We start from the raw sequence: 22,398 nt of genomic DNA, 5'->3' as shown, positions 1-22,398 counted from the left end.
GCCTTCAACAGGGGGTCCGGGACCCCCCAGGGGGTCCTCAGAGTTACTACAGGGGGTCCGCCAAAATCTTTGTGTGATGGGGAACATTAGCCGAAAATAGCCGATCTACAAGCTCACAACGCCTCGCAGTTGTGAGCTTGTAGATCGGCTATTTTCTGAGAGTTGGTATAGAGGGGAAAAGAGCAGACCAAGTACAGAGCCAACGGTCAAGCTGACTAAATATTGAGGGGTAGAGGGTTTAAAATGTTAACTATCTGAAAATCCACATTAGCATGAATCCAACTATGTATGAAATCTATGAAAAAGTGTTATATCTGCAACACAATTTTATCCTGTATGAATGAATGAACCATTGTAAAGCGCTTTGAGCACTTGGAAAAGCGCTATAAAAATGCAATTCATTATTATAAAAATGCAATTCATTATTAACACAATTTTATACAATATGTAGTGGGGGGGGGTCCCTGCTTCATATCTCTCTCAGCTCCTTGGCCTGAAAAACGTTGAAGACCCCTGATCTACAAGAACAAATACAGCTTGTAGATTTCACTACTTTTGTAGGCCACCATTGTAAAACGAATTATAATACAGGCCAGGGTTAAGTGGTTAATAAGATTAATGGATTTAGTCGACTATAAAAAAATCTGTAAGAAATTCTTCATGTTGATTTGTTGGTATGTAAGAAAAACACAACACAACGGTATCCCTGGCCTATTTGAAGGCTAAACAATTCTACTTGGAATAGTCACAACCTTTTTATATATTTTCATTAATTTTTTACTCACTGGGAACTATGCTAGTAATAATCATATTCATAATCATATTCTCCAGTTTAATCTCTTTGTTGTTCCACAGAGAATAATGTTTATTCATTAATCTCATTATTTTAGTTCCTTATAATTCAGAAAACATATCATTGAATGCCAAATAAAGGATTAATGCTCAGAGCAGAAACTTTCCGTAGCCTAAATTTAAATCTTAAATCGGGTGTGGGAGGGCAGTAAGGGACCTGATAGGGGTAGCTGGCCCCAAAAAAAGGTTGAGAACCACTGGCCCACAGGTTGCATGTGTGAGCTAGGATGAACGTACAGTACTGACCAAAACAAACACAACACAAGCCACAGAGTGGCTCATACTAACTGCTCAGCTAATAAATAGACCGCACGTTTGTGTTCTATTGGTGGGTTAGTGCAGTGGTTCTCAACCAGTGGTCCGGGGACCACCAGTGATCCTTGGGGGGGTACCAGGGCAGGGGGTCCCCAGCGAAATGAGTTAACATAGCGTCACAATCATTTTAACCACTTAGCTTTGGCTATTAAAAAATAGCAGATATACAAGCTCATAGCACGGCACCGAGTGCCGCGCTATGAGCTTGCAGATCTGCCATTTTTGAAAAATCTTGGAAAAAGGTGTGCAAATCTTTGAATATAAATATATTTTTAAAGCAATTTTTTTATTCAAATATTTGCTTCTGGGGGTCCCTGGCACAAAACACTTTCTATATCAATGTAGGGGTCCTTGGCATGAAAACGGTTGAAAACCACTGGGTTAGTGGGTTAAATCTTTTACCAGGCACAGTCAATGCTATGGATTGGAATATGGCTCTCACTGACTCCCCCATCTTTCACTCTCTACTACTAATATCCCCCACGCCACTTACTCTGAATCAATAGTGGCACAACATCTTCTGACTCAAACGGCACTGGCTGGCTTCAATGGTGGTTTATACTTAGTTGCACACCAGTGTCGCGCAAAACAAGCATAAAGCGGGGCGTTAAGAGGCAGGTGCAGGCACGATACGCAATAATGGTAAATGGCTACAACTGTAATTACTGTACCACGTTTCAGGAGATGGAGAATAAACCATAGGGGATGACACTTTTGTACAATGCATTCACGCACACACACACATAACTTGGACATAGAATAGCATTGAGCATGCGTGCACACACACACACAGACATTATGCTAGGTTATTTTTAATCCCAGGACTTGTATGGATGCACTGAAGCAATTAGTGTATAGAAAATGTAGCCGATGGGCAATGCATCAAACACAGGCAGGCACATGCACTATGATTCAGTTGACACGGTGGTGCTTCAGCCATGTTCAACGCAAGAGCACTGCAGTGTGCGCGTACACACACACACACACACACACACACACACACACACACAAACACCATGTGTCACACTAGTTACTGCCCTGGGCTCACTCATAAGATTCAGTGAAGGATGCAGGACACTTTATTATTGAGAGGAGCATGTACACGGTGTTCTGCGCGATGTATGCTGTGGTTTTTCAACCAGTATTGCTGGAGGTCAGGTGTGATTTAGACTGAGCAAGATCCTGTTGTTTCCATTAATTCAAAAACAAAAATTAATTAGTTGGTTAATTAAATCATTTAAACGAACACTCAGGACTGTGCTGTTTGTGCTGTGCTCTGAGATTTTAGGCATATTTTTTGATCATCTGCGCCAGTAAGAACCGTGTTATAATATTGACATTATATAACGGTTCATTAAAAATGAAAGAGGTTCCGTCACTGCTTGTCAGATCCTACATGTGATTTGCATATTGATATTGTAGTTTGTACATTGTTGTTTGTCTTGTAAAATGTTGCCCTACGTTTCATGTTCTGAATCTTCAACAAAAACCATGTCCTTTATGTGTCCTTCATACTGGCATTAAAGTGTTTCTGAGGTCTGAGTCTCATTCTTCTTATTCTGAGGGCAGCAGGAATGTCCAGTATTATACAATACTACATCATGTTGAAAAACCTGAGCTAATAATAGTTCAAAAGTGCTATCACATCCGTAACCCAACTGTGCTGTCGGGCAGAAACCTTGTATATCTAAATTTCAACTACTTATGTTTTTTTGTCATTTAATGACCTACTTCGTCATACAATGTGACAATGCCACAAGCAAAAGTAGTGAAACAAATAGCTGTTCCACAAGCTAGATCTCCATTTCCTGAAAAGCAACGGGTTTTGGACATATGAGGTTTCTGCCCGATAGCGGCGATATTTAATTATGTATGACTCTTTTTGAGCCATTTAGAGGATAAAAGAAATATGCTGTGGAGGGCCAAATCTGTCCCATGGCCCACGCTTTGGAAGGATCTATATTAGAAGCTTTGTGCTAAAGCCTTCTCTCTGAAAGCTCAAACTGAAAACATGCTCGCCGATTCATACGGCAGTGACAAGGCCTATCTTCAAACTGGCTGTCACTGAGTGGTGTGTGTATGTATGTGCGTGTGTGCGCGTGTGTGTGTGTGTGTGTGTGTGTGTGTGTGTGTGTGTGTGTGTGTGTGTGTGTGTGTGTGTGTGTGTGTGTGTGTGTGTGTGTGTGTGTGTGTGTGTGTGTGTGTGTTACACTGTCCTTGGACACAGGCTTGTGGAATGTGTTGAGAGGAAGGCAAAACACAGGGTCACCATAGCAACCGACCAAAGTGAGAGAGAGGGGGAGGGCAGGAGAAAGAAAGGGAAGAGCGGGATGATGATGAGAGGATGAAAGAAAGTCTGTATGTCATGTCATCACGCCGAAAGCCCACTCACTGTACCACAGGCTGAATAAAACACTGAACGCATGTAGGCTAGACATTTGTAAATGATTAACCAAATTGGTTATAAAAATGAATCAAATCATGCTTTTTGGAAATCTGATAAACCAAACCCCCATCATTCACAAGTTGGGTCAAGGATGTGCTATCCTTTAGTTTATCCCATTAGAAAAGCTCAGTTGCGACAAAGAAATGTATAAAGGCCTGGTTCCCCTTTTATTGAATTCACTCTTTCTTTATCTTTTTCACAACCACTGTAACAAAATCTGCATTTTAACTGGAATAGGTCAGGTGTTTTCCTACCGTGACTGATTTGTCTTTTTGTGGTTACTGAATAAGATGGACATTCTTGATCTTACTAAAACATACTGGAATCAGTTAAGAAACAAATGTTTTCTTTTTATCATAGATAGGACACTTTTTTCAAGTATCAAGTGTTCAAACTCTCGCCAACACCCAGCAGATAATCACAATGAGAAAGAAACAAATGATAATAATCTAACTATCCACCTGATATCCAAGCATTCACATGATCAATAGGGCTGAGGATGAGCGGACATTCACGATAATCCTAATAATGGAGATTCACAATGATAAAAACGTATCTTGAGTCTTTTTATCGCTATATTTAAAATAATAACATGTTATATAAAATATCATACCATCCCTAGCTGTTGCTCTGCATACATAAGGTCCAAACTGGAAGGGTGTCAACGATTGTTGGAGTTGGATAAACATTTTTCTAACTAAACCCCTCGGTCTAGATAGAGCATTCATCAAATACAAGTCTGTGATTGTAAATGGGGCCTTTGTATCAGATTCCCTTTGCTTTGCAGCTCTGTGGGACATGTGATGTCCCACAGAGCTCTCTTCTTGGGACCACTGCTTGTGTGAAGTCAACATTAAAGGCCTTTAGCCATCTGAAATATGAAAACTGATTTTTGGTTCAAATGTTAATCCCGATTCTGGAAAGTCCTATTCCACCTATTAACGATATTTCGTCATTAACCACTTACATAATTGGATGTCATCAAAAAAGTCAAATACTGTAATAGCAGATGCTATAATAGCCGACCGTCTGGCCGATATCAATCTGGGTTTAATTAGAAGAGACTAGCTCTTCAACAGTGGTGTAAAGTAACTAAGTACATATACTCAAGTACTGTACCTACTGTAAGTACAATTTGGAGGTATTTTTTACTTTCTTCAGTATTTCCAATTTTCAATACTTTTACTTCTACTGCTACATCTCAAAGGCAAAAAAAATACATTTTACAGCTTTAGTTACTAGTTACTTTGCAGATTTAGATTATTATCACAAAACATACAATAACCACTTCAGCCCTATATATATTTCGGCCTTTTGAAAATAGCCGATCTACTGCTATTTTCAAAAGATTTGTATACGGTTTGAACTTGTGAAATGGCACATTCTGCACAATGAGTACTTTTGGTACTTTAAGTATATTTTGATGGCAATACTTTTGTACTTTTACTCAAGTACATTTTGAATACTGGAATTTTACCTAGAGTATTTCTGCATGGCAGTACCGATACTTTTACTAAAGTAGTAAAACATGCAAGTACTTCTTCCATCACAGCTCTTCAATATCTTTTCCTTTTGAATCCCATATGTAACATGCACATCACACCTCTCTCTCTCATACTGAAATCTGTGTGTCTTCATTGCGATATCTATTGTATCTCTGCATCGTGATATGTATCATGTCGTAAGGTCGTAGGCAATACCCAGCCTCAAACAACTGACTGATGACCCCAGAACATACATAAATATGCTTATAGGCACACACACACACACTCTTTCCTTCAGACTCTATGGAAATAATGATCCATATGCCTTGGACCCTTCTCTTCACCTCTGTTCTGCTTCTAGAAATACAATACCAAGCTATATTAAACACGCAGTCACACACGTTTGCGCATGTGCACACGCACACACACACACACACACACACACAGTGATATCATATCCTAATCAATAGGAGTATTGTTATTTCAGTCCTCTTCTCTCAGAGTATCAATGTTGTGATTAAAAATATACTAAGCCTTCAGTTAAGGTTAAGGTCAATGGTGTGTGCATGCGTGTGTGTGTGTGACTGCTATGGTTGCCACGGTTTCACATCTTCATTTACCCATGTGCTTAATGCAATATGTTTTGTAGTGTGTGTGTGTGCGTGTGCGTGCGTGTGTGTGTGTGTGTGTGAGATCTGATAGCTACACTACCCAAAGAACATCCTGCAACCCCTGACAGACCAATGACCTCTAGCAGAGTAACTCAACCAGATGGGACAGCGAGGCTGCACTCTATGAGGGAACACTTTTCTTCACACCAAAACTGACTTTGTCATTACCATCATCATCATCATCATCCCCATCATCCTCAGCATCTTCATCATAGGGAGTCCAGAAACTGCTCAAAATCTAAATCAAATATTCTACTACCCTGGTGAAAATGTTTCGACTATGCAGTAGACTATGCACTTGTATGCACTAGATATGTTATTGTGTTCAAATCTGGATTTGTTTTTCTATTTTGCATTGGCTTTGGATTTCATTACAATGCCACATTTGAATTCAAAGTGATTTAGGTAAAATAAATGTGACAGAAGCACTGTCATTTTCTAAATGCCACCTCTGACTTTAACCATCTTCATCATCATCATATTGTGTTACTGCAACTATGCAATTCTGGTCTGTTTTGCAATGTTCTGACCATGGAAAAATAATGAGTAATATAGACATATTGATACTATACTATTTTATATCTATGGATAGAGCTGACCGAATGGAATAAAAAATGTTTATGTGCAGCTGCTAAAATCATAAACAAGACGTGCATACATGTATGGGCATGCGTACAGTATGTGTTAGTGCACTCAGTGTGAGCGTACTGAGTGAAGCGATGTCTTTCTAACGGGAAACTTGGCTGAATGGAAGTGGCTGAATGGAAGCGTTCTCCAGCAAAGGATTAACATTATGATGGCCATCATCCATGTTGCTTCTGTTTTCATTGGCGAAGGTCCTTTTTCCATAAAGAGAAACTTGGAGGTATAACCGCCACGTTTCAAAGCTGCAAACTGCATGATTGCTGCCTTATAGGTACGAGTCAGGGAAGTAAGGAACATTGTGGTTCGTGCACAAGAGAAGTTGAAGGTTTAGCAGCATTGAGCATTGATCAACAAGCCAAGACTGCTGTGGGATTTTCATATGTCTGGTCACAGCGTGTTTGTAAAACATTTTCATATGTTTATATAGAAGTCAAATGTCAATGTTATGAATGAAGGTTCAAACTATTCATACAGCCCTAGTGTGTGTGTGTCTACGTGCACTGACCTTGCGTTCTTTGTCTCCGTAGTCCAAGCCCAGTGTGTCCATGGCGCGGACGATGGCGGCCAGCGACTGGATGGTGTTGCTATAGACCACAGGCTTGTACTGCTTCACATCATCACCTGAGAAACCATCCTCATGGATGATCCTACACAAGAGCACACACACACACACACACACACACACACACACACACACACACACACACACACACACACACATTATACAAATGGTGAATAAACTTCTGTTTTCACTGTCATTTTATTTTCTACGTAAAAGTAACTTCTCAGAAAGGCAGATACAGTAGATGAGTCAAGACAGACAAAATAACAGTAGTGGATGTTTGCAATAATACAAAAGTGGTGTGTGTGTGTGTGTGTGTGTGTGTGTGTGTGTGTGTGTGTGTGTGTGTGTGTGTGTGTTATTTCCTCTTGGTCTGTAAAGACTATTTTTTCCATGCATCCGACTCTCTCTGCCTCTCCCCATACACTGACAAGCCTCAACCTGTCGGCTGTACATGTCATAAAAGGGTAGACGGAGACAGCTAGAACGAGAGTGTAAGACAGAGAGAGAGAGAGAGACAGTCTATGAAGAGAGAGACAAGTAGAAAGAGAGACAGACATAAACATCAAGAGACAGAGATAGATGGAAAGACAAGCGTCTTTTCAAATTCTCAGGCAAGTGTACAGAAAACAGCATGGGGAAATCACTCTCTCTCTCTTTCTCTCAATAATACTCAGCTCATGATGATGACATAATATACAACTCTGCACACGTTGTGCCCACATTTCCTGAAATATAGCACCTCCACCTTAGGGCGGGTAAGGTAAGATAAGGACAGAAGGAGGAATGGAAGGAGGGACGAAAAACTGGAGGGGGGAGCAATGGTGTGAGAGGCACGAATAAGAGAGGAGGAAATGAAAGTGGAACTGTGTGTGTGTGTGTGTGTGTGTGTGTGTGTGTGTGTGTGTGTGTGTGTGTGTGTGTGTGTGTGTGTGTGTGTGTGTGTGTGTGTGCGCACGTGCGTTCGTGCATGTGTGTGTACAAAGGTGATGAGATGAGATCATGGTCAATGCAACAATAACACACTGACTGACAGGTAGACTCAGTCAGTTACACAGAAACAGACAGACAGACACTGAGGTAGGAAGACGGACAAATGACTGATAGACAGCTCGATTAGATAGACAGACAGGTGGATAAGCAGGCAGATGTATCGATGGAGAAACAGGTGGGCAGACAAAGATACGTAGACATAAACAGAAAGTGAGACGGCAGATAGATGAAAGAGAGACAGACAGGAAGTAGAAGAATGATACAGAATGTTAGACAGAGACATATTGTACAAACAGAGACAGATAGATTACAGAGACTGTGCCAATAATGTGCTATTTTGTCTAATGCAAATTACAACTTTACACCTCACTTCCTCATGCCCCACAAAATTATTCACATTCATTTGACCACTGTTGCAGTGCTATAGGTTTTAAGTTGTTGTCATTTTAAAACTCTAGTTTAAGAGCAGTATATAAACTGGCACATTCAGCCGATAAATACCAAGCAATCTTTTTTCGCAGGAAATCCCAACAGCGCTGAGATTCCCTTTTCATTAGGTCACCTTTTTAGTCCAGCTGTACTGATGCTGCTTGTCAAACTTGCAATCCCGTTAGTTGTGGAAGGACAAGTATTTTATTCATTGTCCTACTTTACTTAACACTTAAGAAAACAGACAACACACAGACACACAAAGACAATTTTAAAAAGTTAGGGGTGCCAATGGCTGAGTGGTTAAGGCACGTACCAAACAGGTTTTGCAATAAATAACCAAGGGTATCAAAACCCACAATAGATTAAATTACAATTCATAATTATGTCACCATTTAGCAGACAATGCTTAGTCTATATTTAATTTCCCAACCCCTGGGGAGAAGAACTACAATCAAAGTGCTTGAGCCACCAAACACTTCAACTGAAATGAAACCCACTGTTGTGAAACTTCGCTGGAGAAAACCAAGTGCTGCGAACAGAGAGGACTCACAGCGATAGACCTATTTAACCACAGCCAAAGCTAACATGTCCCTGAACACAATACTGAGAGCACAGTAAGCACTGCAGGCTGACTGATGATTTTGTCTACACAGATTTTCTCAAAGAGAAATTCGTCGTGAGAATCTGAGATCTTTATATACTGTAGGTATAAACCTCAGCTAAATTAACCAAGTATATCATGACAGTCTCACAAAACAGTTATATAACAGTGATATTTCATCTAAACATTTAAACCTCTCCCTCTCTCTCTCTCTCTCTCTAGTATCAAGTCGAAACAAAAACATGTCCACGGTTGTGCACTGTGCATGTGTCAGTCTGTACTCTGTAGGCGGCCACTGCCTGCATTTGAATGTCCAAACAGACGCTCTGTACTGTGCGTGGATCTGCACACCTACAGTACCGGTAAGTGCATGTTTATGTATATTATCTACGACTGTTTAAGGGTGTGTGTGTGTGTGTGTGTGTGTGTGTGTGTGTGTGTGTGTGTGTGTGTGTGTGTACGTGCGTTGACGTGAGGACAGTACAGTCCGAGGCAGTATAGGGTTTCAGATCAATCAAGGCTGCCTGCCAGTCCTACAAAAATATAGCAGGCCTCTGTTTACGCCAGTGACTTTCACACAGCCCCTGCAAACTCACTGCCAAGTGGACAGATCGCATCACGGGAACTGGCAGTGATAATGGACTTATTCTTAAACCCAGCTCACACTGCAGGATAATCTGGAAGCGTTTGAGTCATAAACGCCCCCTCCCTCCCAACTATTGGGAGGGGCGTTCCCTGTTCAAACTTGTTCACGAGAGATTATCTGGATAGATTATCCTGTAGTGTGAGCGGTTCAATGATCCAATCTTAAAACCTCCCAATTTGCTCACAGATGATAGGGGCCACCCCAATCGTTTCCAATACGTTTTGATATTTATCTGGATGATTACATGACTGCTGTACGAGGGGAATCTTATCAAATTATCCAGTAGTGTGTGTGTGACGCAACCAGATTTCAAAATAATTTTAAGATTTTGAAACTCCTGTAAGCCCAGCATTAGCCTAAAGATCTGGTAACCACCGCCATTAGAGACATTTCCACGGCATGTAAATGCATACAAAAAGCACAGATCTACACTACATACACTGAAAACATGTATTGATGAGCTTCTTATCTTTTATAGCTGGTAATAACCGCCATTTACACCAGTTATCAGTGAGTACAAACATAGAATGAGATCTGTATAGTACAGTAGAGGTGTGGAAATTGAGCGATTCTGATTATGCATCACGATGCGGACATATGGACGATTCCGCATTGAAGCAATGATTATTTATTTTTTACAATTGATTATAGCCTATTAATGTTTATTGTTGATTTTAAGTATTGGATATAAACTGAAATCAATGACTAGCAAGCACTAAACCAGAGCATACACACTGGAAACAGGGTACATCTCTGTATTACAGTGAAGATTTATACGGGGCAGGAAGGAGCATAGGGGAGGGATGCTTTGACACAACAGGAAGATTTGAACACAGGACATTGCTTAGCCTATTGGTTATGGTTGCCTTAACCACCCAGAAGCCAGCAGAGCACATGCTTTATCCAAGTATCTGGGAAACATTCACACACACAGCACCACAGAGCCAAAACTCTGATCCCTTTAGACTACATTGTGGAGTCACATGAGGGATAGGACAACTCCTCTTGGTTTACTCTCCATTCCTGTGCCACACCCATAACACGTACTATTGTAGCTTCTGCACTGCTTCTATACGATATGGGGAGATTTTGTCATTTGGCTTTTGAGTCAAAAACTGTCTCCAATTATGTGAAGTGACCCGTAGAGAGGAAGACCCGAAGTTAATGGATATGGTGAATATGGTCAAGGAACCTGTTCTTGATACAATGGCACAGATATTGTGGCACTCAAGATATAAAGACCAAGAAGCTTGAGTAAAACATCACCAGACAATCCTGAGCCTCTCAAGAACAATATCTAGGACATTCATTAAATAACAGCTTGATCATGGTATGACGTATCTGTTTCCTGCTGTTTTTCTGTTATCGGCATAAGCAATGAATGCTCTTTTTCCATCTTCCTTCCGTTTTCTAGATGTCTGCCTCCTTGCAACCAGTGAGGGTGAACTGAAGTTGTGGCATGATGCAAAACTTTGTTAAACTGAGAATGTGATACATCTTCAAATGATATCTTAAATGTCTGAGCCCATCTTTCATTTCAACAGCATGAAACAGTAGATGTACAATGATATCACCAGGTTATTCAATATACTGGAAGTGAACTTTTATTTAAGGTGAGTGTTCTCAGATACTGAATTTTATTTTCATACCATGGAAATATGGGACTCACGTCACATTATTTCCAGTATTACCTTGTTCTCTTTTCTTGAGATGGAAAAAATTTGATGCAGAAAAGACATGGAGTTGATTTTATCACAGCTGCGGTGTATTACTGTGAGTGGATGGAGGACCCAAGGGCAAACAACAAGCGGAGGCAGATCAGCTCAAGAACAAAGTGTTTTAAATAACAAAGAGCAAGTCCAAAATAGGGCAGGCAAAAACCAAAGCCCAGGTACAAGATCAAATATTAATACTTTACGTAACTGTAGCAGAACATAATTCAAATATCAATACTTTACGTAGCTGTAGCAGACCATAATTCATAATTCAAGATCAGAAAGAAAGACAGACAGACAGACAGAAGGCTTAGAGCCAAACAGGTACTAACCCTTCACGAACTGGCAGAGACAGAAGGGAATGAGTCCAGTATTCTAGAGGCAGGGTGATGGGGGAAGTAATAAAACAAAAGCAGAGTTGCTGAGCAGAGAACTGCAGGGCTGTTGAGGGAGAGGACTGGAGACAGGTGTGCATGTATACTGTAGTGTGGCACTGATGTAAGTAGAATAGACCAGTGGTTCTCAAAGTGGGGTCCGGGGGGGGGGGTTACAATCATTTTAACCACTCTAATGTCGGCTATTAAAAAATAGAAGATGTACAAGCTCCACAGCAAGCTTGTACATCTGCAAAAAAAAAAAAAAAGAAGATTGATCATTTGTCTCAAAATGTCTCATCTGGAGGTCCCTGGCAAAAAAAAGACGTTCAGATGGGGGTCTATGGCCAAATACATATCAATTGGGGGGTCCTTGACATGAAAAAGTTTGAGAACCACTGGAATGGATTGTGGGAGTGGCCGGAGGGAAGAGACAGGGAACAGAGAGAGTAGCAGGGGAACAAGTTTCTATGGAAAGGGCAAGAGGGGCAGAAGGTAGGCTGCCCCAACGCTCCTGATTTTGTGTGTAGAGGGGCGGGTGTATAGAGCCGGAGAGAGATTGCGCCTGATCCCATTGGTTCACCGATCTGTCCGTCAACCCCCGCCCCGTTAACACAACATTACGAGCGACGCCCACTACACTCTGGTTGGTTGGGGAAATTAACACTTCCTCATACCGGGTACACCGACGCGTTGGTCCAGGCTTTTATTTTTTAGCAAAACTAAACAATAAAAGCCTAGAGATCGAGGCTAGGCAGAAGGTGACAGAGGCAGTCCAACGCCTGGACTACAGACCGTGACACAGTCTGCATTTTTGTAAGGCAAGGCAAGGGAAAGCATACAGTCTGAGTCAGCACATACACTTTACTCAACTCCATCCCCCAGCATAATGAAGTCATTACAAATCAACTCACTGAACCAGATATCCAGAAATGATCAACAGTAGTATTTTACTTTAGCAAATAGCTTGCCTAGGGGACAGACTGTGGCGTATAAGGGCTGCAACATCAATAACCATTTTTAAAACGCTGATACAGATTAGCATCCGCGTTTCAAGTAGATAGTAAACATTCGGTCTGCGGTGTGTACTGATTAGTTTAGGGTTGGCAAATGTCCCATGTCTATTAGTAATCCCTGAATGGAGGGACACGGATGACAGTGAATCCATCTAATCCTAACTTAATAGTCAGCAACAACGGATTACTAATGTACTGTGTTCATATATATGTGCCAGCCAGGGTTCCCATTCTAAATGCAAGGTGGATTCAAGGTGAATTTGAATTTCCATGACCAAATTCTAAACGTCATGTTCAAGTAATCATTGACTTTTTACTCTATGCAAATGATATACCATGAGAATCATGACAACAGGATCAGCCTTTAAAAATCATTTATCATTATGAGTGAAATACCCCATAAATCAGCCTTTTTTTCCTTTCTTTCTTTTTTAAAAGGCAATGTGGAATTATAATCAAAATGTCATGACATTCAATGACCAACGCAAGAAATCATTCAGATTCCATGACTTTCCCTGTCTGAATTGTTCGGAAATTGAGCATGAGCAGTGGTAACCCTGATGCACATGCAATCTACAAGTTGTTCTTTTTGCCAAGTTCCTTATGGACATGCAGGTCTTTAGTCTACTAGCTGTTCTTTTTGCTGTGTACAGGCGCGCCGCGCACACTCTAAAGGTAAGAGTTCCTTATGGACATGCAGCTCTCGGTCTACTGTTCTTTTTGCTGTGTACGCACAGGGTATGTAAAGGTAAGAGTTCCTTATGGACATGCAGCCTACTAGTGTAGCTGTTCTTTTTTTTGCGTCTACTTAACCTCACAGAAATGCCTAAGCCTAACCTTAAAACGACCTGAATCACCTGAAAAAGAGGTTCTTGCGTACTGATGCATAGGGTATAAAAAGGGAAGAGTTCCTTATGAACGGGTGCAGCACATTGTCCTGCTTGGCCCTCCCCTGCCGCCTCTCACTTCTCCCTAACCACCACTGCTGTCTCTCACATGATTACAGTATTTCCATAGCTTACGTTTTTGAAAGGTTATCTGTGGCCGGATTATTGTTGCAGTTTATAAGGGAGCAAAGTGTACATGTGTGTGTGTGTGTGTGTGTGTGTGTGTGTGTGTGTGTGTGTGTGTAGGTGCATGCGAAATAGAGAGATAGACTGAGTAGGTTGTGGCTAATAATTTATTTTACATTTTAGGCATTTAGCAGACGCTCATATGCTTGACCATTACTGTCTTCCCGTGAAGTTAATACCAGCACCCTTTTTACTGTAACTGAGAGGCAGACGAGAGAGAGGCAGACAAGAGAGAGAGAGGGAAAGAGAAGGGGAGAGAGAGAGAGAGAGAGAGAGAGAGAGAGAGAGAGAGAGAGAAAAAATAGAAAGACAACAGAAAGAACAGAGATGAGAGGAAGTGCAGTGAGTTATAATGAAGAATAAGGCTATAGAAAGACACCATTAGCCATACAGGGTAGTCTGTCTGTCTACCTCTGTGTGTGTGTGTGTGTGTGTGTGTGTGTGTGTGTGTGTGTGTGTGTGTGTGTGTGTGTGTGTGTGTGTGTGTGTGTGTGTGTGTGTGTGTGTGTGTGTGTGTGTGTGTTCAACTGCCTGGCCTGCTGATGTGGGCTTTCATGCATGAGGCCCTTTTCTCATTACCCACTCTGCAAGCCCTTCTGTCAGCAAGTACAAGCTGTGTACAGTGTGTGTGTGTGTGTGTGTGTGTGTGTGTGTGTGTGTGTGTGTGTGTGTGTGTGTGTGTGTGTGTGTGTGTGCCTGCGTTTGTGTGTGTGCCTGCGTTTGTGTGTGTGCCTGCGTTTGTGTGCGTGCTCTAACGCCATGTGCATGCGCGCCTTTGCCTTCATTGGCCAACCCATGGCTTTGGCACAAGCTGAACAATGACCTGAAACATAGTTTAATTTCACACTGTGCCAGACAGATGGACAGACAGACAGACATATGGGTAAATGTATCCTCCATACAGTTCCATGACCTCATGGCAGCCATCTTAACAGGCAGGCAACCGGTGTCAAATCATACATCCATAGCCACAGTCCATGACCTGCAATTGGTGTGAAAAATCCCTTGATTTTGTAATTGTGAAAAAAATATTCATGATTCCGACGCTGCATTCACACTAGCGGCACCAATGCTACAAAACGGCCGAGCATGACCAGCCACACTACTGTGCATTGCTGCTGCTGAGTTGCCGTTGAAGTGTTGCCAGATTCTGTGAAAGAAACAAGCAACCAGGTCTAGGAAAACCAGCCCAAAAGAAGCGACAATGGGCCACATGTGCACTTTAACATATACATCAGCTATTTGAAAATAGCAGATCTACAAGCTCACACGATGCGACGCGTTGTGAGCTTGTAGATCGTCTATTTTCAAATCAAATCTTGCGGGGAAATTATAATAAGCATGGGCTAGCTTTAGGCGCTCGTTAGCTTTAGGTGCTCGGGTGGCACAGTGGTAAAGTAGCTGCGTAGGACAAAGGCTCTACGTCCTCCCTGAGGGGGCAACAGCAGTGACAACACGCAGAAATGTGTGTGGGGAGGAAATAATTGGCATAACGACTCACTACATTTAAGAGAAAAGAGGGGTAAAAGAAAAAAAAAGAAGAAAAAAAAAACAGCCCAGGGAACTGGTTAACGCTAAGAATGAGTTTTTCTTCCATTTATGGAATGGAGCAGGAATTGTGGTGAGAGAATGGGAGTGGAAATGGCGAAAACAAAAAACATATGATCGTTTGATGGTTCACCATGTCACTGGAGTGCTTGCAGCTCAATTTTGATTTGTTGCGTGTCATGCCCGTCATGCAGCAACAAGTGCCTGGCTTTACTTTGTAGTTTCATGTTGCTGGTTTCCACTGAAAATGACTCGTAGCTCGTTTCTTTGTTGGCGCTAGTGTAAATACAGCATTATGCTTCATTTATTCATCCATCATATGACGGTGCCGTGCACTAAATACAGCAGATCTACGAGCTCACAACGGGTCACAGGTTGTAGATCAGCTATTTTTGGTGTGTGACTCCCTCTCACAAAGGAAGTATAAATCAGGCTTCACAGCATTGTGTGGAGAAGATCGAAGTAGCCGCACACTCATAGCTTCAGTGCCAACATCTTCATACATTTATTAATGGACGAGAGAGGTTAAAAACCTCTACTGTATTGTGTGTAACAGAAACAGATGACGTCATAGATCAGTATGCTTGTGCCAAGGAGTGGTGTCTCAGGAGGTACAGCGGTTGTCTGGGAATTGGGTTGTTGTCTTGAGCAAGAGATTGAGCCTCCAACTTCTCTCGACTAGGCCTGTCAAAACTATAATAATCTATATTATCAATAATAATCGCACTTATTTGAGATAATCACATTATTTCTTAAATATTAATGTTAAATTATCATACTTGGTGTTTATGTGCCTTGTGCCAGTTATGTGGGGTGGGGTCCCACTTACAATATCCTCACAGCCCACCACCAGTGAGCCCCCGCCCCACCACAGGCTGAGAAAACACAGTTGTAAAGCACTTTGGAAAAACATGATATATAAAACGATGCGGGAGGCCGTTCACCAAGAGACCTAAAGAGCAATTCCCAACGTCAACAATAGGGTGCTGAGAAAAGGCCTAGAAAGACAGCGTTGCTGTCGGGCACAAACCTCTTATCTTCATATTTCAACTTTTTAAATGTATTTCGTAAATTAAAGCCCTACTTCGTCATACTACAGTGTCACGCGACAGAAGCAAAAATAGCAGATCTACAAGCTCACTACAGTGTCACGCAAAAGTAGCAAAAATAGCAAAATCTACAGTACAAGCTCACAACACGTCACAATGCTACGTGTTGTGAGCTTGTAGATCTACTATATTTTTGCTACTTTTGAATTCGAATCCTGAAAATTAACAGTTTTGGACGACAGACAGCAACGACAGGATCTTTCCATGTAGCCGAGTTAATAATGTAAAGTACCAACAACATGCTCAGCAGCACATGTGCACATAAAACCACTCAAGCACAGGAACATGCCTCTCTCCTCTCTCTCTAAACTCCACTCCTCCTACCCGACATATTACCCTTACACCTTCTGTGCTCCTGAACACACACTTTCACACAGACGTGTGCACAAACCCACACACACGCAGCAGGCACACACACACCTCACACTACTGGCGGCTGGAAGGGATTTTTATCTCTGTTCTACATTGTTGCCAACACGCTTTGTCATGACACACACACACACACACAATTCTGTGCAGTTAGCTCTTTATCGCCGAGCTAAACCCGTGCCCTCTATCTGCAGCCTGTGTCGACAGAGCTCTTAGTCTTGACAAAGTGCACAACGTTGACCAACTCCTGTCAACACTTCACTGTGGGACAGGGTTACACACACACAAACGGCCAGTGCTTGTGTGTGTGTGCGTGTGCGTGTGTGTGTGCGTGTGTGTGTGTGGGGAGGGAGAGAGAGAATTGATAATAATGTGTTGGGAGACATGATATGAGAGAGGAAGAGAAAAGTACAGAGAGAACCTATTAATAAAGCAAGGTGAAAGTGCAGCGAAGTGTGTGTGTGTGTGTGTGTGTGTGTGTGTGTGTGTGTGTGTGTGTGTGTGTGTGTGTGTGTGTGTGTGTGTGTGTGTGTGTGTGTGTGTGTGTGTGTGTGCACTGTGCAGAGGCATCAGCTGCTCTGGTGGTGGTTGGCTCCAATCACTCCTGGTCACACCTTGAGGTCAAGCAGCAAACTGCTGATCCCATCCACACATCTGTGCTGTGGCATCGCTGCCGCTAGCAAACACACAATCTACAGAGCGAACACAGGCATGCACAGTAACAGTCTGCCAAAGCAGTGCTTCTCAAACCTTTTCATGTCAAGGACTCACCCCCCCCCTCCCCCCATTAATAACAATTTGACCAGAGACTCCCATCTGAAAATGTTTTGTGGCAGGGACCCCGATACAAGACTTGTGTTGTAAAAATACATACTATTACTTTCCAAGATTTTTGGGGAAAATAGCAGGTTTACAAGATCAAAACACGCCACACAGCTTTTAGAATGGACATTTTCAAATAGCTTCGGGTTCGGTGGGGACCCCACTTTGAGAACCACTCACATTAGAATGACCAAGAAGCTAAGGGTCTGACTTCAAATGAATACACATGGTCTGATGTTTATCTCATATTGACTAAATGACCCACAGTGTACTTGACATTCATTTTCCAAAGCATACCGGCGTGGTTTGTTTGATCTTCAAGGAAGCTACTGGATACCATTCATTATTTCCACCAGCTGAAGGCAGGGTGAGTGTCCCTGTTTGGGTGTGTGTGTGTGTGTGTGTGTGTGTGTGTGTGTGTGTGTGTGTGTGTGTGTGTGTGTGTGTGTGTGTGTGTGTGTGTGTGTGTGTGTGTGTGTGTGTGTGTGTGTGTGTGTGTGTGTGTGTGTGTGTGTGTGTGTGTGTGTGTGTGTATCTGTGTGTGTATCTGTGTGTGTATCTGTGCGTGTGCGTGTGCGTGTGTGTGTGTGTGTGTAACCACTTGCAACAGAATCCTAAAACTGTGGTTTCGACGATAGAAAACTGGACAGTCCACACCCAGGCGCAGAGCCACGAACAAATTGCTGTTTCCACAGCAACGGTATTGTCACAGTCCCTCCGGGATATGGGATAATAAATCAGCAGAGAGCAAACAGCAGTCCCTGAACTGGACACTGACAGACACATCAAGGCGAGGAGCAGAGATAGTTTACATAGCATGTCAACCTATTATATAATATATACTATGGTATAAAAATATGAAACAGCTATATACACTCTCCTTTCCTTTCTCCCATTAGCTCGCTCTATTTACGCTGTGTGTAGGTGTGTGTGTTTGTGTGTGTGTGTGTGTGTGTGTGTGTGTGTGTGTGTGTGTGTGAGAGAGAAAAAGAGAGAGAGAGACAGAGAGAGAGAGAGAGAAACGTGTTTTAGATCATAAATGCATTGCAACTTGTTGCTTTTGATTGGACATGATGAATCACTTGCGACTCAATGAGCCGCTAAGTCAGGCCGCTGCATCTTTTCTCTGCAAACGTTCTGCAAAGGTTTTCTCGCATCGCGAATCATTGGTGTGGAATGTTGTCAGGGCCAAGGAAGACACTCGCCGAATATTTCCCCAATCCATCAACAACAACTATGTTATTGAAGACAGAGAAAACAAAACAACCAGGTGCTCACCGGAGACAAACGTAGTTAAATAATGGTTAAAAGTATCAAAAAGGTGCACCTGGATCAGACAGGAGATATGAGACAAAATGAGATAAAAAGAGAGGATCCGGGCACTCATATGCACAGAGGAGGAAACAGCCTTTTATTATAACAAGGCAAACGCCAACATGTTTCAACCTACAGAGGTCTTCATCAGGGTGAAATCCTCCTCTGTACACCTGAGTGCCCGGATCCACTGTTTTTATCTCAACAACTGTGTTATCTCCTATTTTTGTGAATGCGTTACCGCAGACCTACTGTCCCTCTGGGGTAAAACATAAATACGGAAGTGCTTCTATTGGCTACAGGTCATTGACTATAACTTTAGCTTAACGAAACAGGTTTCTTTGTTGTTACATCTTGTACAGTATACAGGCATATAAAAAAAATCTTGTTCCTCAGATATTGTAGATGCAATAAAAATAATAAACATAGATACGATGGACATGGACATGAATAAGGAATAATTCATAAGTATGACAGCTTGTGCATTGGTCCTAGAGCATAAGATGCTTGAGGTGTTCAAGTTGAGGGTTCTTAATCCTAAATTATAAACAATCTATTTACATGCATTGGTGGAAAGAAACGAATTACATTTACTCAAGTACTGTACTAAAGTACAATTTTGAGGTACTTTTACTTTACTTGAGTATTTCCAATTTTCAATACTTTTACTTAACTTCATCTCAGAGGCAAATATTGTACTTTTACTCCACTATAATCATTTGAAAACTTTAGTTACTAGTTACTTTGTAGATTTGATTTATTATTTACAAAACATACATTAACCACTTAAGCCACATTTAAACTTTGTCTATTTGAAAATAGCTGATCTACAAGCTAACAACGCAGCGCATCACAACGCGTTGTGCGCTTGCAGATCGGCTATTTTTAAAAGATTTGAGTACATAAGTACTTTTACTTTTGGTATATTTTGATGCCAATACTTTTACTCAAGTCAATTTTGTATTCCGTAACAGACATTTACTTGTAACAGACTATTTCTACATTATAGTACTTTTGCATAAGTAAAAAACTGTGAGTACTTTTTCCACCACTGTTTATATGTATGTCCTTATGTAAAAGAGTTATAACATAATGCACACACACATAGTGAGCACTGTTAAAGGTATGGTATGTGATATTGTTTTGGTAAAATAAGTGTTAAATAGCTCTATATTCTGATACTAATCATTTCTATAGTACAGTATACAGTGTCATTAACAGTGGTCTCCCAGTCTCTCGAGCTCTCTAGTAAAAAGAAAATGCATTTTAAAAGGTCAGAATACCAATTTTACCCAATCAGGACAGAAAACTCAACACAGGATACAGGATAAACAAGTAAAATTGGAAGTGATGACACAGAGAAATGAACAGACAAATTTGGAAGTGGAACACAAAAAATTGAAGCTGACAAATGGGTACTATGTCCTGATTGGATCAAATTGGCGACCCGCCTGAAAATGTATTTTCAGCACACGCGTGCACGCCACGCAGCCCGCAACAACACAGATAGACAGGGAGACAACAGCACCACACGGGACAGACACGGCCTCAGCTGAAGGTCTCTCAAAGACCTTCAGACGACAGACTCAAGAAATAATGAAAATGCTGCTTGCGGAATGTAGATTAAGGAGTCACGACACAAATCTAAGTACAACAGCCACTGCAGCTGGAATATCACAGCCCACATCCTGTCGCAGTGCACAAGCAGATACATTGCCAATGCAATTCTGTTTCTCTCCGTTGCAGTTGCACTGCATCCCTCCAATTAGTATATATTTTGACGATCATCAATTTTGACATCAATTTCACTTGCTTTTGTCACAACTTCTCACAAGGTGCTGTATCATGGATGAACAGAAATCAGCATATGCACATAAAACAGCATCCCGATAGGGACAAATGCTCACAAGGCAGCACCGTTTGGCTTTTGGTCTGGACCTCTGGTCACCCTATCTACGGTATGAGATGGGAAAAGAGATTAAGGATACTCCACCCTAGTCATCAGAGTCAATATGAGATAAACATCAGACCACGTGGACTGTAGTCCTTTGAAGACAGACTCTTAGCTGCTTGGTCATTCTAATATGTATTGGATGACCGTTGCAGTAAATGCCTGTGTCCGTTATGTAGATTGTGTGTCTGCTAGCGGCAGTGATGCCACAGTGCAGAGCTAAGAGACCCATGCAATGAATGATCAGATTTGTAGTCTCTAGGCAGTAAGGCAGTGGTTCTCAAAACTCCACTCTTGGAGAAGTAAATTACTACGAAGGCTCAATATGAAACCTGCATTACTTTACATCCCCAGGACCCGAGCTGAAAAGCACTATTCCGCTGTGAAGGCAGACATAGTGAGGAAGGAGTTCCAGAGTCCCTTGGGCTTGTCTTTTACTGTCAACAGAGAAGTCCCATCCTGCTGTAGGCTCTGTCACCTAAAAAGCAAACACTGACTGAAGGTCATCCGTGGATTGGGGCACAAGAGTGCAGTCATCTGCATATTGTAGCAAGAGGACTCACTGTCTGGACGGTTTGGCAGACATTTCAGGAGGCTCCTTGCCTTGGAGCCATACTGAAGATGGACAATGGTTTCCATTCACACTGAAGTGCGCTGCAACGCGCTACTATTGAGGGTGTTTTATACTGGGGGCTGGTGTCACGCATCGGATACAGCAACAAGTTCACAACCTGTTGCGCTGGCTGCAACGTGTTGTGAGCTTGTAGATCAGTAATTTTGGCACGTGACATGGCGCAAAACCAAGTATAACTCAGGCTTTACCCTCACATTCCTTGTACAAAAGTGGTGATAAACAGGAGAACTTTTACAGACGTTAAAGAGTGACCTTTTTTATGCCAGTGTGTTTCCTCAATGGCACTGAGTCAAGTTGGCCAACAATGGTCACTCTAACCATAGTCCCAGTGATCCCACTGTAAAACTGGTAGCTGCTGGGTGTGGGTATAAGCTGAGAGTGATAAGGAGATGGATCAGGTGGTACAACTGGAAGTAATCAGTATACCTCTGGGTGAGTACATGAATGGTTCATAAATGCAGTTCTATTTTGCATTTGGTAAGAGCTCTTTCAACATGGTCTGCCTCTCTCTCTCTTTCTTTGTCTGTCCATCGCTCTCACACATCATTCTCATCTCTCCCTATCACACCCTCCAGTTCTCTCTCTGTCATACACTAATATGCATGCACACACACACACACACACACACACACACACACACACACACACACACACACACACACACACACACACACACACACACACACACACACACACACACACACACACACACAAGCTGACATGACAGCTCTGCAAATTCTAGGAGAAACTATTCTGTATTCAGTCCTGACAATGTTGTTCTCTCTCACACACACACACACACACACACACTCTCTCTCGCTCTTGG

The 22,398-nt window shown here is 42.0% G+C and overlaps 1 protein-coding gene across 1 annotated transcript in view; it reads right to left on the bottom strand.

Moving 5' to 3' along the window:
* Positions 1-22,398, bottom strand: part of LOC308092105 (guanine nucleotide-binding protein G(o) subunit alpha-like) — a 138,820-nt gene that overhangs the window by 102,554 nt on the left and 13,868 nt on the right. The window contains 1 exon segment of the mRNA XM_080437928.1: positions 6,919-7,060. Within this exon segment, the coding sequence (XP_080294054.1) occupies positions 6,919-7,060 (142 nt within the window).

The sequence above is a fragment of the Gymnoscopelus braueri genome, assembly GCF_963280865.1.
Source record: "Gymnoscopelus braueri genome assembly, chromosome: 9".
Taxonomy (NCBI): Eukaryota; Metazoa; Chordata; class Actinopteri; order Myctophiformes; family Myctophidae; genus Gymnoscopelus; species Gymnoscopelus braueri.
Note: the sequence above shows the minus strand (reverse complement) of the source record. Positions and strands in the feature narration are given on the sequence as shown.